Genomic DNA, 18,087 nt, shown 5'->3' on the forward strand with positions numbered 1-18,087 from the left:
TTTCCAGACACCACCTGGGGTTCCAGCTGTCAGACCTCCAATGATCAGATTATTCCATGAATAGCTTGCGATTTTTGCCGAAAAGCCCTTTTAATATCTGATAATGTTGCAACGATCTATATACGCAACATCCATACAAATTAGTCCTCCAACTTACAAGTCATCAATATATCCTGATAAAGCGGTGCACACATTTTGTTAATTCTTTACTCTTTCATGTAGATTTTTGATTCTTCTTTTCTTACAGGTGTACGTGATGCCTTCTTGTTTCTTCCACGCAATTTACATTTCAAAGAAATGTCCGGAAGCGATAAATGAATACAGAGCAAGGAGACGTAATCATTTCGGCTTTATTTCCAATGGATACACACTAGGTTAAGTCACATCCATGATTAAGGTTTTTCCAAAAGTTAAAATTAAACCTGTACACTTAAGACATTTTACTAATGCGTTGTTCTTATTTCGATAGCGTTAGACAATTGCAAAATTATCCAGTTAGTTAATGATGTAAACAAGGTAACAAAATACTGGTATTACAAAAGTTAATGGTCCACGGTTAACAATGATTCGGGGTTACAATCTTCACCATAATGGCTACTTGCTATTAACGATTATTACGCTCACATAGCAGCCTTTTTACCCAACCATATGGAGTGGCGAGAAGGGGATGATGTCTCTATTGCGGTTCTACTACATTAGCTAAAAGCACATAGACTCTACAGAGAACGTCGCCTCGTAGGCGCCCATATTTCTCCATAAATGAATACTAATTCAGGGGGTTTTCAAAGCCCTCGCCACGATTTGATAGAACAGTAAACAGCTATTACAACCAGGGCATCCACTGCGATTGTATACGAGACTTCAAAATACGGAGAGACAATCCTAAAAAGGTAGAAGGGAATACCAACACCCAAAACATTGAGGTTGCACACCAAAAAAGCCTGCAAAGTTAAGCAGTGTAAACATCTAGTCCCCATATCCTATGTGAACGATGGCAAAAAGGAAATGTGCATGTTGGGAACAGAGAGGGCACAGTAAGGGCAAAGGGCACAACATGGTCCAATACAATAAAACATTTGTCGTTGAAATTTTTTCAACTAATGTACGTAAAAAGGAAATCTTATGTAGGTTCACAAAACCCATCTGTATTCCCGGCACAGCGAGCTATTACGTGCGAGAGACCGGATGCTCGAATTAGATAGGATTCCATGTGCAAAGTATATTTTTGCATAGACTAAGTGGACAGGGAGCTGAGCATGTATTAGAGGTAAAAATATCTTGTGCACAGAACAAAAGACCATCCTATGAGCAAAATCCACCTACAGTGGAGCGATATGGTGCACGTGTAGGCGACTTTAAGGGAAACCTGTCGTAACACCTATACTAATAAAACTAGTGCTATGGCGGTATAGGTTGTAGTACAAATACAAAAATTGATACCTGTTTTGTAGTAATACGAAGTACCAGAGATGAGAAATCAAGCTTTGAAACCATATGAGCATCAAAAAAGTATCAATTATTCTTCGAATGCATCAACACAACCTGCATAAACTTTTTGGCTACTTTACATTAGGCTTAAAAGCTCGATTTTTCAGTCTAGCACACTGGATTAAAATGGTTGTACTACTACTACAATAAAAATGATACCAGTCTTATATTAATCCGATGTGTCGGTGCTGAGAAATCAAGCTTTGAAGCCACCTGTAAATTAGCCAAGACGTGCGTTGGAGGCATGTCTTTTACACCCCTGACTGCATAGACCTACTGTCTAGCACTTATGAAAAGTTAAATTGAAGCATCGCTAACTATTTAAGAACTAGCCCCCTGGATAATTATAAAATGAGTTAATTTTAATCTGACTTGCAGACGCTGAGAAATCGTGCTTTGATGCTACATGCAGATTAGCCAAGAAATTCAGCCGGGGTGAGTCAATTACACTTGGAGTTTAACATGCCCAACATGCACTTCTAGGCTAGATTATATCTCTTCACAGCTTGATTTCTCACCACAGGCGCATGATACAAGTTTTAAAATTATACCAATGTATAGCACTGTGTAGCACAGAGAAATCAAGCTTTGGATTAGAATATTATTGAATAAAAAATAATAATCATCTGATATGGCTTCAATATGCCAGGGATGAGAAATCAAGCTTTGAATTAGATTGAAAAAAAGTACTAATAATAATATTCTGATATGCCAGGGCTGAGAAATCAAGCTTTGGATTAGAATATTATTCAAAAAAAAGTAATGATGATAACCCGATAGGGCTTCAATATGCTAGGGCAGAAAAATCAAGCTTTGGATTAGAAAATTATTGAGGAAAAAAAAAAAAAAATCTGATATAGCTTCAATATGCCAGGGCTGAGAAATCGAGCTTTGGATTTCAATGATATTATTGAAAAAAGTAATAATCTGATATGGTTTTAATATACCAGGGCTGAGAAATCAAGCTTTGGATTAGAATATTGAAGAAAAAAAAAAAGTAATAATAATCTGATATGGCTTCAATATGCCAGGGCTGAGAAATCAAGCTTTGGATTAGAATATTATTGAAAAAAAAAGTAATAATCTGATATGGCTGCAATATGCCAGGGCTGAGAAATCAAGCTTTGGATCAAAATATTACTTTTTTCCAATAGTAATCTGATATGGCTTCAATATGCCAGGGTTGAGAAATCAAGCTTTGGATTAGAATATTATTGAGGAAAAAAAAACCCCCCAGTAATAATAATTTAATATGGCTTTAATGGGCCACTTTTGAAAAATCAAGCTTTGGATTAACATGATACTTATTTTTTTAATAATGATAATCCGATATGCCTTCAATGTGCCAGGGCTGAAAAATCAAGCTTGATTTCTCAGCCCTAACATATCGGTTTACTAAAAATAAAGTATTTTTTGTGAAATTCTCCTGACATTTCCTTAAAAGAAAAACAGCACATGTAAAACGACCTGTAATGTTATAATTTTGCCCTCTGCGCTGCGTACACAACAATACTAGTGGCGGCCATGACACCGTCGGCACATCAAACATCACCGTTAATCGCTATCTGACCCAAGTAGGTTCACAAACAGTTCATTGTGTTCCAGATATTGAAAGGTCGGAGCTCTTACAAAGTGCTGCGCTTCGTACGGCTCACAAGCTCTTCACACAGAAATGAATCTGTGAACAGATCAACGTTAAATGGAAACATAAAGAGCCCTGCAGAAGCCTTTACCTATCCACGTATCCAGACATATGACAATCATCCGATCTGACATGATGGAGGGGGGGGGATGATGTAAAAGGCCTACGTATTGGAGTCCCCGGTGGCTTTAGTTACGGGAAACAATTAGAATAAGGAACATTTAGCATTACGTTATTAGCAAAGCGACTGGAGACGCTTCTTACGGGTAAACCAGAGATGAGATAAGCGATGGCAGCTGTAGAGTAATAATTGACATCTGGGATGGATGTGTATAAATTCTGGATTCTTCAGGAGGCAGAAGAGTTAAACTCGGGGGGCAGAGGTGTCGGCCAAGAATGATCAACATATCGGCAAGTGTTGCTTAAACAAGTCAAGGTGAAAAGAGGGGACGGGACCAAGAGTCTTGATGCAGAACACATCGCCTCGCGTCTTTCTGCTCAGTCTTCATAAATTCTTTACTAGGCAAGGGAGGTTAGATGGTAAAAAAGTCTTAAAATAGGCACGAGCCCAAAGGCACTGGAGACCAGGGGTAGCCTAAACAAGCAGCTGGCAATCCCTAAATGCCTATGATTTTCCCACAATGCACAGCAGCTGCCCTAAATTAAAATTTAGTAGCTGTAGTGCTGAAGGGCAGGCAAGTTAGGCTTCGATAATAATCGGTAAGAAATGAGCTAATGCTGTTTGATCTCTATGGTACATCCACCCAATAAATCACAAAAAACCCCCCCGCGAAAAATATTGGCATAAAATCTGCCCCACCGTTTCTGTATAACAGTGTCGTCCCTATAGAGAAATGTTATTTCCAGTAAACGATGTCTTTACGTAAAACTCTCGGCATATCCTCCGGAGACAGATTATGTCTATAAAGTGATCCGAGCTATGACAGTTACCAATTTCTTGACAACTTTAGCATCTGCCAAATGCTTTACAAACGGCTCTTCACAGGTTCCCTCTCTCAGAGGGGTCTTTGATTAGGTTTTCTTAGCGAGACTGCAGCCATCTTGACACTGACAACTGCAACCTTTTGTAGGCAGAAAGTGACATTCAGAAACGCGAAAGTCCTAATTATTATGCACAGAAGAAAAGGAAACCGTGATAGAATATAGCCAGCAGAGAAAGGAAACCGGTACATTTCAACAACAGAATACTCCACGACATGATGAGATGTTACGTATTAGGATAATTCCTACTGACACAAGTGCAATTTCATTAGAGAATATCATGATTTCAGACAAAAGAAAATTCCAACCTCAGAAGTACAAGTAAGGAGCTGGATTCACAACTACACTGCTCAATACTCCTGGAAAATGTCTCAAATACAACTAATAAGTTGGATTCACAGTTACACCCTAGAGCTGGATTCACAACTACATTACTCAATACTGGTGGAAAAGGTCTCAGAAGTACAACTAAGGAGTTGGATTCAGAGTTACACCATAGAGCTGGATTTACAACTACACTGCTCAATACTACTGGAAAAAGTCTCAGAAATACAACTAAGGAGATGTGAATCCAGCCCTAGGATGTAGCTGTGATTCCAACTACACTGTTCAATACTACTGGAAAATGTCCACCATGCTTCTGCTACTTCTGAAAATAGACTGTCCAAAGAGCAGAAATCCCTAATGCTATGTATAGGAGATATCTAGTATATGATATGATACATATCAGGACAAGTCCCATTTCATTAGAGAATATCATGATTTTAGATAAAGAAAATAATTCCAACCTCAGAAATACAATTAAGGAATTGGGATTCACAACTACACCCTAGAGCTGGATTCACAACTAAACTGCTCAATACTTGTGGAAAATGTCTCAGAAATACAACTAAGGAGTTGGATTCACAACTAGACAGCTCAATACTTATGGAAAATGTCCACCATGCTTCTGCTACCTCTGAAAATAGACTAGTATCTGTCAGGAGAGCAGGAATCCCTAATGCTTTGTATAAGAAGATATTTAGTATGATGATATGTTACATATTAGGATAATTCTTATTGACACAAGTGCAATTTCATTAGAGAATATCCTGATTTTAGATAAAGAAAATAATTCCAGAATCAGAAATAAAACTAAGGAGTTGGATTCACAACTACACTGCTCAAGACTTCTGGAAAATGTTTCAGAAATACAACTAAGGAGTTGGATTCACAGCTATACCCTAGAGCTGGATTCACAACTATACTGCCCAATACTACTAGAAAATGTCCACCATGCTTCTGTTACCTCTGAAAATAGACTAGTATCTGTCAGGAGAGCAGGAACCTCTAATACTATGTATAGCAGATATCTAGTAAGTTGACATAGATGAGCTGCTATGAGACAACTGAAAACCATAGAACCTGCAGAGGGCAAAACTGGTGAAAATAATGACCAGAAATTGTGTTTTCTCACGTACACACACAACAGCCTAAATCAGATTCATTCTCTCTGCCTACAATATGAGGCTACAATTCATTTACAGCTTTACGACATGAACATCTTGTGCGTTCCCAGGACTAAACTGACCACTGCTTAAAAAAAAATACAATCCTAGGTCTTTGAAGGCACCAATCAGCAACCGATAGAATAAAGGCGGCCATGAAGAAGAAAAAAAAGAACATAACATCAAACAAACAAATGCCAAAAATCAGGTTTTACAAAAGCTTCAAAATATTACAAACTAATTGCATAGTGTCATGAAATCGAGAACTACAACCTCGAAAAACATTGATTTCCAGTACAAAACATCACAGAAGTAAACTTTTAGAAGAACAATTGTTTTTTTTTCCCTCCCATATTTTTTAGAATAAGATATGTAGCATTAATGTGCCATTTTGTGCACGGGGGGCTGTAAACCATTGGAAAGGTCAAGTGTTGCACCTCAACGGTCAAGTGTTGCACCTCAACGGTCAAGTGTTGCACCTCAACGGTCAAGTGTTGCACCTCAACGGTCAAGTGTTGCACCTCAACGGTCAAGTGTTGCACCTCAACGGTCAAGAGTTGCACCTCTGTCCGTGGTGCTGAAATTGACTACAGGATCTTGTGTGATCTAATATATGAGATGATAAAGGATGTACCGGTTAGTAAAAGGGCAGTGATGGCTCGTACCGCTCAGTAGGATAGGGGATGCAGTCAAGGTCTTCACGGTACAAAATAGGCAATCTACCATGTAGGGGATCGAATATGCATCTAATCCCTATTAATTAAGGAGCTGGATAAAGCAGGAGAAGGAGTTGCAAGTTCAGCTTTTTACAGTTTGGCAATAGAGAAAGGAATTGGAGAGATTTATACTTTATGTGAAACATCTGACTCCTTTTCAAGCAGTAAGCAATCTCCGGCAGAACAATTTCTCTGCACCTAAATAACAGCTCAGATTGGCAAATACTTTTTTTGCAATCGTTTGTCTGAGCGCTCGGGAAAAAAAAAGCATCCGTGTGTGTTATTTAGCAAATTATTAGGTTTTTTTCAGCAAGCAAAATGAAAAATAATCCAGATATCAATTTTAGGTCCCTAAACCCACAGGTAAAAGCATTTCATTTACATTGACGGAGTGATGAGTCTACAGCACCCTCTCATTCTTACAAAAAGGGAAGCAGAAAACTAAGCGTTTTACTAATCCCCCCCCCCTTCACGGCACAACTGTTCCATTTTATGTGTAATTTATTCTATTTCCAGTACGAGGTCTTCTCCCTCCAGATGCATGTCGAGTTTGACATAGATCTTCTTGATGGTTCCGGAGACGGGAGAATTCACCAAGGTCTCCATCTTCATGGCGCTCAGTACACACAGAGGTTGTCCTTTCTCAATGGTTTGCCCTTCTTTAACCTTGATGTCGATCACTTTTCCTGGCATGGGGGCTCCAATCTGGCCTTTCACATCCTTCAAGGCCTTGGGGTGGAAGTGCATCTCCTGCAGACAAGAGACAGAGGACATGATGACGCAAAGCTTCTAGAACGTGATCAAAATTGCTAAGATGGAGCTCTCTTAGGAAAGAAGGAAAAAAAATGTGGCGCTATCTGAGCATAGTAGCAAAGTATATAACTAGACAGGTGTAAATGCAAGGGTATTACTCACCCAAATGGATTGCTGAGGGCAGAACACCAAACTATGTTTGGGGGCAGAAAAAAACCCTTCCAATGGAGTTCCCACCGATAAATGGGTATAATGTGGATCCAGGCAACTGGCGCTCCCACTGAGAATTGTTAAAGAGTGATGGGCGAGCACTACCATGCTCAGGTGCTCAGTACTCGTAACTAGTGATGAGCGGACACTACCATGCTCAGGTGCTCAGTACTCGTAACTAGTGATGAGCGGACACTACCATGCTCAGGTGCTCAGTACTCGTAACTACTGATGAGTGGGCACTACCATGCTCAGGTGCCCCGTACTCGTAACTACTGATGAGCGGGCACTACCATGCTTGGGTGTTCGGTACTTGTAACTAGTGTTGAGCGAACACTACCATGTTCAGGTGCTCCGTACTCTTAACTAGTGATGAGCAAGCACTACCATGCTCAGTACTTGTAACTAGTGATGAGTGGGCACTACCATGCTCAGGTGCTCAGTACTCGTAACTAGTGATGAGCGGACACTACCATGCTCAGGTGCTCAGTACTCGTAACTAGTGATGAGCGGACACTACCATGCTCAGGTGCTCAGTACTCGTAACTACTGATGAGCGGGCACTACCATGCTTGGGTGTTCGGTACTTGTAACTAGTGTTGAGCGAACACTACCATGTTCAGGTGCTCCGTACTCTTAACTAGTGATGAGCAAGCACTACCATGCTCAGTACTTGTAACTAGTGATGAGTGGGCACTACCATGCGTGGGTGTTCGGTACTTGTAACTAGTGATGAGCGGGCACTACCATGCTCAGTACTTGTAACTAGTGATGAGTGGGCACTACCATGCGTGGGTGTTCGGTACTCGTAACTAGTGATGAGCGGGCACTACCATGCTCAGTACTTGTAACTAGTGATGAGCGGGCACTACCATGCTCGGTACTCGTACCTACTTATGAGTGGGCACTACCATGCTTGGGTGTTCGGTACTCGTAACTAGTAATGAGTGAGCCCTACCATGCTCAGATGCTCGGTACTCCTTAAGATGCTTGGATGGCCATGACTCGAGCACTGGAGTATAATGCAAGTCAATCGGGATTCAAATATTTTTCTGGAAGGTTTCCCAGAAAAAGGCTAAAGTACCCAAAAGACTTCTGTGGAGGTGTCAGGTATCAGACCACCACCAATCAGCTGTTTTCAGCTCTTGTGGTGACTATATGGTAACAATGAATGGAGTAAAGTGGCACGGCTCTGTACTACTATCTGGTTTGAGCCCAACAATCTGACATTGATGACCTATCCTTGAGATAGGCCATCAATATCAGATTATTGCGGATTACCAAGAGATGAGCCTCAAAATATAAAACACCTAAAAAGAAACCCCCCCCCCCCACCATCCACCCGGTTGCTTCCATTACATCCTTGCCTGGTTCTCTACCGTTGTCTACAACCTTTGTTAATGGCCATGCTGAACTCATTGTGCCTATTCTCGACGGATTGCCAACAATACTTAGTTTGAGGCATGGCAAGTACTAGCGTGGGACACTGGCTGGGAGACCCCGGTTACTTCGACCCAAAGTCGATGGCCATGCGGTGTCTATAAGCTTGTGCACATTGAGAGCATCTTATACTATGTGAGCAATCACAGGTGGTAGTGGTCACATGGGAATAAGAGGTCAAAGCAGACGACCAAACAAGGAACCACACAAGCATCGATGCGTGGAGAAGAGATGTGGGTCGGAATTGCGGCAGAAATTTTCTTAAGCAATTCTGTCTCATGTAACTAGGGTCTTAGGGGTACTTTGCACGCTGCGACATCGCTAGCCAATGCTAGCAATGCCGAGCGCGATAGTACCCGCCCCATCGCACATGCGATATCTTGTGATAGCTGCCGTAGCGAACATTATCGCTACGGCAGCTTTACATGCACTCACCTGCCCTGCGACGTCGCTCTGGCTGGCGAACCGCCTCCTTCCTAAGGGGGGCGGTTCGTGTGGAGTCACAGCAACGTCACTAAGCGGCCGCCCAATAGAAGCGGAGGGGCGGAGATGAGCGGGCGTAACATCCCGCCCACCTCCTTCCTTCCTCATTGCCGGCGGCCGCAGGTACGGTGATGTTCCTCGTTCCTGCGGTGTCACACATAGCGATGTATGCTGCTGCAGGAATGACGAACAACCTGCAACAGCAACGATAATTGGAGTTTGAACGACGTGTCAACGATCAACAATATGGGGAGTAATTTTGATCATTAACGGTCGTTCGTGCGTTTCACGCGCAACGACATCGCTAACGAGGCCGGATGTGCGTCACGAATTCCGTGACCCCCAATGACATCTCGTTTGCGATGTCGTTGTGTGTAAAGTGGCCTTTAGATTGAGCGCAGCAGTGCTAGGTTCCAGCACAGGTTTCTTTAGAGTTACGTGAGAACCATCTCTGTACACAGGATATATAATTAGCATCTTTCATTAAGGGATGAGATTTCGGCTTATTCATGTGTTCACGCAGCCGCCCACCTACATCATCAAGAAAAGTAATCTACTAATTCACATCTATAAGCAATACAGATTGGAAATATTGCCCTGAGCAAACAATGCAATTAATATTTAGCTTCCATCTAAGCCACCAACAGCAAACAATAGTTAGAGCTGAAATCCAGTAAAATAATGAACTCTGGAGTCCTGCATACAATCATCTCAGAGGGAATGTATCATTAGAACTGGAGCCCATGTTTAAATCAGGCTTTTGTGCTAAATTTATATATTTTTTTTTTTTTCTGATATCACGATCTAGAATAAAAAAATAAAATACATTTCAAAATCTTCCAATTTTCACACTGCCCACTGGACATATTACACTCGAAGGCCTGGATTAATTTGCATGTTTTTTTCTTGTGGGATTCAGACACCCTCATCTCCCTATCTTTCCCACACCAGGTTTTAATTGTGAGCTCTATCTAGTCTCCTTTTCACTCCCCATGATGAGTCTGATTTTGTCACATGGAGAGGTCACTCCTGGAAGAAGCATCGCTAATGCGAAACGTGCGTTGGGTGTGGGGGACACCATTACCTTTTTCCTGCTGACTCCCTTATAGGTATACTGTGGGTTACCATAGGACCTTTTTTGTAAAGCCATGCGTTTATAATGTGACTTCTATTTGATCTCTTAAACACACTTGTGTTTTTACTTAGTCATTTTACCCAATATGTTTTTCCATGCATTACTTGTATATACAGTATGACCATACAGTTAGTATTGACTAGTCCAGTTGTAGTCACTACTTACACTATACAGAGAATTGTCTGACTAGGTGTTCCCAATGTAATATCTACCCTTAGAGGGGATCTGTTTTTGGAGACATTTTTTGTATGTTTGGTATTTTAACATTTTTATCTATCAGGATTTAATTGTTATGTGATTGCATATGTTGTTGGTGTCTTATGCTACATGGAGAGGTAGGACAATAGTGTTTTAGGGACCAGCTATATTTAGGAACCTTGATGAGGCTGGATGGCTTTTGTGCCCTTTGACCAAAGTACCTTACATTGTAAAAGTTTACAGCAATATTTCATTAATGGCAGGGCTCTGCTGCACCATGTATATATAAGACAAAAAAAAAAAAAAAAGTGCAAATAGAAAATAAATTGGAAAAAAGTGCAAAAAAAAAAAGGGCACAACTAGACAAAAAACAAATAGGCGAAAAATTGTGCCTAACTTCCTATTCAAGACCTTTCAGAACTCTCATTATCATCACAGGCAGGATTGGAATGACAGGTAACATCTCCCTACACACAGATAACAGGACCAAATCACAATGAATGATTGTTACAGCTCACCTCCTCCCACTAGCTTTTCAATAGCCTTTGAAGATGATCAGTGTGAAAATTTCAAGATTTCTATTTTTTATTTTTACAGGTTTTTTTATACAGTTCGTGATATATAAAGTATAATTTAAAAAAAAAAAAAATGAATATAAAAACCTGACTTAAATAGTTAGGCTCTTCCTGATAACCCATTCCCTTTAATATTAATATAAGACATCTAAAAGATACCTTACCTTCATGGCCTGTGTATCTTTGACAAGGACGGATCGGAGTTGACCATTGAGCTCAAAGAAGACTTCTCTTTGTCCAGCTTTGTTCAGATCCCCCAGAGCAAGAGCTTTGATGTGTAATGTTTTTCCTCTTTCCAATTCCACCTGAAAAATGATACAGTAGCTTAAACGCTGCACCTTGTTGACTTCACATTAGGCTATTTCATGGTGGTAGGCTTTCACGAGCTCCAACACTCAGCAGGGTATTCCCATCTTGGACATTTTTGACCTACACATAGACCAAAATGTGCTGACCCCAGGGGTGGGCAAGCATCTACCTCCACAACGGGGTCTTGACTTACTCTTCTAAGAATGGAGAAGTGGTCACACATGCATTGAAGTACTAGAAGTCAAAATGCGGCCTCTTCTCGGAGTCTTGAGATGGTGTCCAGGTCTCCAGTTGGATGGGACATGCATCTATCAGACATTGTCAGTGTATCCTACAAGTGTCTGAGATGGAATATACCCTTATAATGGGTGAACCATTAAAGAGTTGTCCAGTTGCATTACCGATGACCTACCTTTAGGTGGTGGTCAAATATTGATGACCTATTCTAAGGATAGGCCATCAAATTCATAAGCTGGACAAGAGATTAAGAATAAAGGTCCAGTCACACTAAGCAACTTACCAGCGATCCCAACAACGATAGGGATCGCTGGTAAGTTGCTAGGAGGTTGCTGGTGAGCTGTCACACTGCGACGCTCCAGCGATCCCACCAGCAACCTGACCTGGCAGGGATCGCTGGAGCGTGGCTACACGAGTTGCTGGTGAGCTCACCAGCAACCAGTGACCAGCCCCCAGTCTCCTAGTTACAGCACACATCAGGTTAATTAACCCGATGTGTGCTGCAGCTAAATGTGCACAGAGCAGGGAGCAGCGCACACTGCTTAGTGCTGGCTCCTTGCTCTCCTAGTTACAGCACACATCGGGTTAATTGCCTGATGTGTGCTGCAGCTAAATGTGCACAGAGCAGGGAGCAGCGCACAATGCTTAGCGCTGGCTCCTTGCTCTCCTAGTTACAGCACACATCGGGTTAATTACCTGATGTGTGCTGCAGCTAAATGTGCACAGAGCAGGAGCCGGCAGCACAGGCAGTGAGAGCAGGAGACTGGTATCAAAGGTAAATATCGGGTAACCAAGGACAGGGCTTCTTGGTTACCCGATGTTTACATTAGTTACCAGCCTCAGCAGAAGCTGGCTCCCTGCTCACTGCACATTAGTTGTTGCTGTCTCGCTGTCACACACAGCGATCTGTGCTTCACAGCAGGACAGCAACAACTAAAAAATGGCCCAGGACATTCAGCAACAACCAACGACCTCACAGCAGGGGCCAGGTTGTTGCTGGATGTCACACACAGCAACATCGCTAGCAACGTCACAAAAGTTGTTCGTTACCAGCGATGTTGCTAGCGATGTTGCTTAGTGTGACGGGGCCTTAAGTCTAAGAAAAGATTAAGCACCATATTCTATATTGGTACAATATTACAAAATTATTAACCTTTCCCATTATTTCATGAATATGGTGGCTGGAATCCATTAAAATAAGATCTTGGATGGTTCTGGCCACCACTTTCTGCAAGAGCGGCAGCAATGACCCATTATTCGTTAATTCCCTTTGCTCCTCGTAGAAGATATTTAACTCTCCAACCTCAAACGGTTAAAACTTAAGTAGGGAAACCAGGTTGATAAAATGTAAAATCCTGACCGCAACCACTGGACCTCCTGCAGTTCTACTGAAATTAATGTAGGTCACCGTAGAGAGAGGAGAACCGCATCTGAACAGGACTATCCTTACATATATTGTACGTACTACACGACTGACAGAATAAATATTCTAAGAAAGGTTTCAGATTAAACAATTATTTCTAAGATTTAATTTTTTTCTTTACGATCCCACTTACCTCAAATTCCTCAGCAATATTAGGTCCTTCCAAGAATAGGCGAGTGTTGAGACATTCTACAGGGCCGAATTGAGTACTGAAGTCCTTGTACTCCTCAAATACTTTAGGATACATAGCGGCAGACATAATATCCTCTGGAGTGATATCGTCATATTTGCTCTTCAATCCTTCTTCCAACTTAGTAAAGTCCATTGCTGGCAGCGTGGCCCCAGGTCTACCCTCGATGCGTGGTAGGTCTTTCAAAACCTGTCCAAAAAAAGTTATCGATTTGAGAGCAAAATTGCATAGCCAAACCTGAGCTAAATAGTTTTCCGTCATATAGACTGGATCTAGGTCTTGAAAATATCCAATATTCCAATTGTTTGAAAGACCTTAAACTAGATCTGAAAGGTAGGAAGTCATTAATATTCATAGGAAGGGTTTTTACCTTTGTGCGTAATGGTTCTGGGAAACCTCCATATGGAATTCCAACATAACCTTGAAGATACTCCACCACGGAGAGCGGGAAGGAGAGTTCATCCGCCATTGTTTCAACCTCTTCCCGAGACAAGCCATTGTGCACCATGAACTGTGCCAAGTCTCCCACGATCTTGGAGGAAGGTGTTACCTAGAGCAAAATGGCAAGATGAAATTACTTATTTGTCTTTGAAGAGGGATGCAACTTGTCCTGACATCATTTATCGAAAGAGGGGTATGTTGTACAGATATATAGGGAACCCTTCCAAAGTCACATCACGGTTTAGCCACGTCAGTGGTTCAGTCATAGCTTTAATTTGAAGCTTTGTCTGATCTCATTTTCGTTAGTATCCAACTTTTTCAGGTGGGAACAAAAACGCAGTTGACCACGTTTTTGTCCCCACCTGAAAAGACGATACTGCTGTCAATAAGATCAAAGAGCACAGAGACTCAGTCTGCTTAATTAAAATGTCAATGGCCCCCCATCAGCAAATACACAGCAATTCCATTTTCTAGGGCTTCAGATGGAAGCTCAGACGAAGGCATTGACATGTGGCCAAAAACGTGATATGAACCAGTCCTAAACCAGACTTTACTATGACTTAATTCTCATATCATATTAGTGATAAGCAAGAACTACCATGCTCAGGCGCTCTATACTCTTAAAGAGCAGTTGGGAGGTCGGATGGGCGAGACTCAAGTACCTGACTACAAAAGGAAGTCAATGGGGAACTTGAGCATTGTTCCGGAAGAATTCCTGGAAAAAAGCTTGAGCTCCCCATTGACTTCCATTATAGTCGGTGCTCTAGTCACGAGCAGCCAACTGCTCGTTATAAGTACCAACCATGGTAGTACTCGCTCAGCACTATACGTGTCAAGGGCCCGTTACTTGCAATAAGTATGTAATTTTCTTCTGCTGAGGTTCTCCTGAATCCGGTGTGGTTTTGCTTTTGTTTCAGTGACTCTCCATTTGTGAAGTATAACCTCTTCTCTGTCTATGAATCTAGTCTTGTTATCCAAATGGTTGTGGTCTCATGAAGTCACCCTTAGTGAAGGTTTGAGGACCTCACCCCCTTAACTAACAAGAATAGATTTTCAGATAGGAGACCATATCTCAGGAACGGAGAGGCGCAGGAACAAAAGAAAAAAAGTGCTGAAATCAGAACAACAGTGGTATTTACACCAGGTAAAAAAAACCAGATGACTAAGTGAAACCTTCCTGAAAATTTTCATTTCAGTTTTACAGTCTTTGATAATAGATAACACAGTCCAATTGCCTTTGACTAGTATCTCTGTAGCTGGCCATACATATGCAATAACTTGGCAAGACTACTTCCTCTCCCAACTCCCCCAACTCTCCCATACACGAGAATTCGGCCAAGTGTTCCTGTATTATCAAAAAGAACAGAGGAAATAGGCACTTGTAGACCATATTGACCGACTGTGGCCTCTATGGCCTCAAAACAATTGGGCACTGAAATCTCCACCCTGACATCTGTCGTCAGTGATTCAGGTGGCTTCCCCCATACACATCAGATGATTGGTTCTACCAACTTCCATCAAACTGAGGCCTTCAGTCTTCAGACTGTAACTTCCTTATGGTTCCAAACACAAAAATAACTATTTCATAGTCTCTGCTTTCTAGGAACAACATTGGATTGACTTTCCAGAAAAGTTTTTATGGGCAACAACCTATATACAACCCTAAAGGGAATCAACAATTATTTTTTTTAAGGAATTAAAGGGGTTGTCCACAACTAGGACAACCCCTTCTGATTCCTCGTTTCCCCCAGGTAAAATAAAAAAAAGCTTATTTTCACCTCCCGTACTCGCACCAATCCAGCGGTGTCAGCGCTCGCATTCTCGTGGCTCACGTAGGGTTGTGATGTCACTCAAGCCCCGCATCCAATCAGTGCCGGCTTAGGTCTCCCCGCCTTCTGACAAACAAGATAATCAACAGGAAGTGAGTGCAGCCGCTACCACTCACTTCCTGTTGATTGCTGCTGTGTCCGAATGCGGGGAGACACGGCTGGAACTGTGCCAGCCCCGAAGGGGAGTACAGGCATTTTTATTTTACTGGGGAGAACATGTGGAATCAGAAGGGGTTGTCCAAGTAGTGGAGAACCCCTTCAAAACCAGATATAACAACCTAATTATCATTTTTTACATATATTTTTTTATTCTAAAAAAATATATAGGTCTGAGTAGATGTGATAATCATTTACAGATGCTTTACAGCAGTCACAAGGGTCATTAGACCACAACAGCCATGATCCGAACTCCTTTACTTCTATAGGAGTGTGTTGTAGGCATGCTCTGTGACATATACAGAGGATATTGCACAGAGAGGTGGAAGAGGTGATCAGTAACTTTCACCCATCGTAAATGGTGTCATCTACATATAGGTTTTACCTGTCGTCGTAATCCTGTCTATGCTGATAATGTGACTGCTGAAAAATGATCTCTACGAAACAGAAGCTCAGTGGTTAGAGTGAAAACTGCAAAAATTCGGAATTTATTTATAAATAGTGACATGGAAAACTAAAAAAAGGTAATCGGATGACATTCGCTTTAAGGTTGTACCTTCATCCTGATACTAATGTCAGAGCTGTCTTTCGAGGTCATAGGAGATGTCCCTTGTTGTCCGGTGACAGATTTTTTTTAACATACCACAGGAGGATGATATTTGTTCCTCTGGTGATGTTGGTGTGGTTTATAAAGATGGCTAATTATTAGAGCACAGCTATTTAATTATCTTAGATCTTCATTTACGTTGGTGTTAACATCTAGTCGTCTTCTTTTCTCATCTATCATTACTCCTTCCCAAGCTATTAGAAACTTCAGCCAATTAATTCAAGATTGGACCCAGTCAGTGAGCATTAATTAAAATTAATTATAATATGGGTCTTAAGGAACTCTGAGAAATTCATTACGACCTCGATACTTCATGTTCATATTGCTTTAAACCAGGGCAATGTGTGGCATCGAAAGGTGGATAGCTCCCAATTAAGAACCCCAGCGCATGGAATATTCTCACGTTGGGTCATACAAGTTCTGATCTATTAATAATCAAGTAACCAGATGTCATTCCTCACTATCGTAGCGCAGACAACCAGTTCTAATTCTTATTGATTAAAAAACAGTTACACGGGCTTGTCCTTTGATCCCAAAAGATAAGACTGTAATACATGCAAAGACAATAAACTGGACTACCGGAGGAGGTCTACCTGCCGATAAACCCATCAACTGATGCGACAGTGATGAAGATACAACAGCCAACTACAAAGGGTGAAAAATTAGGGACCTGCAGCAGACTGTTAGAACCAGCGCCCATGGACAAAAGATCATGCGGATTTTTCTGCAGCAAAATCTGAAGTATCTCTCAGAAAATCGCACCAAAACTTTGGTGCGCTTTTTCATGCGGAATTTGGTGCGGATCTTAACCATTGGATTTGGTGGAAAAATATGCACCAAAAACGCAGGAAAAACATCCTGTGGGAACAGACCAGAGTTTTGTTGCGGATTTTTGAACTCACATTCACTTGCATTGGAAAATCCACAGGTAAATGCGCATGAATAAGTGACATGCTGCAGATTTCTCCGCAGGGAAATGGGCACTATTTCCGCAGCAGAAAAAAACGCGGCATGGGCACAAGACTTCAAAAATTGCATAGAAATGGCTGGGGACTCACTGTATTGCGGATTTTCGAGAAATCTGCGGCAAATCCGCAAAAAAACCGCGGCAAGTTCCACGATAAATCTGCAGCGTGGACACTAGGCCTTAGAGACCATCGATACATCGGAGATCACAATAATACTTGACTCAATTTCGAATTGTAAAATCTTCTTTCCCCATACTTAAGAATAGAGATGAGTTGACCTGCGGAAGTTCGATTCGTTGAGTACAGTCGGATTTAGGATAAAGTTCCATTTATGACCCCGACTTGACCTGAACCCCAATGGAAGTCACTGATTGGGCAGTTTATCCATAAACAGAACACTTCTGGGGATGGGTGGACAGGTTTTTTTTTATGTTTGGTGCACACTACATCCGATCATGCTGTTGTTACCCCCAGTGCAAGCTGCTCAAACACTGCAACCAGCTCGCACTGGGCTGAGCACCGAGTGTACCCGAGCACAGCGATGCTCGCAACAGTGGTTTGCATATCAAGAGAACTCAAACTCGGGGTGTTGTTTTTTTTTTTTGTAAGAACATCGAACCTCAAGGTTCGCTCATCTCTACTTAAGAACTCTTGTTTTTTTCTGCATGCAAATGGATTTTATACAGCAAGATGTTAAGAGCCCCCTATAACATCTCCAAGACCTTCAATTAAACTCACAAGAAATGGAAGCTTTCAATCACAATGATTGATCACTTGGTCCTTCAGTTGGCCTTGAGG

At 41.6% G+C, this 18,087-nt stretch overlaps 1 protein-coding gene across 1 annotated transcript in view; it reads right to left on the reverse strand.

The window, feature by feature from the left end:
• Positions 1-332: 332 nt before the first annotated feature.
• PC (pyruvate carboxylase) overlaps positions 333-18,087 on the reverse strand; it is a 419,331-nt gene continuing 401,576 nt past the window's right edge. Inside the window, exons 14-17 of the mRNA XM_075326302.1 lie at positions 13,659-13,838; positions 13,232-13,477; positions 11,294-11,434; positions 333-7,085 (exon numbers count right to left, since the gene is read on the reverse strand). Of these exons, the coding sequence (XP_075182417.1) occupies positions 6,837-7,085; positions 11,294-11,434; positions 13,232-13,477; positions 13,659-13,838 (816 nt within the window). The 3' untranslated portion in view covers positions 333-6,836. The remainder of the gene's footprint in view (positions 7,086-11,293; positions 11,435-13,231; positions 13,478-13,658; positions 13,839-18,087) is intronic.

This window comes from Anomaloglossus baeobatrachus, chromosome 10 (assembly GCF_048569485.1).
Source record: "Anomaloglossus baeobatrachus isolate aAnoBae1 chromosome 10, aAnoBae1.hap1, whole genome shotgun sequence".
In the NCBI taxonomy this organism is placed as follows: domain Eukaryota; kingdom Metazoa; phylum Chordata; class Amphibia; order Anura; family Aromobatidae; genus Anomaloglossus; species Anomaloglossus baeobatrachus.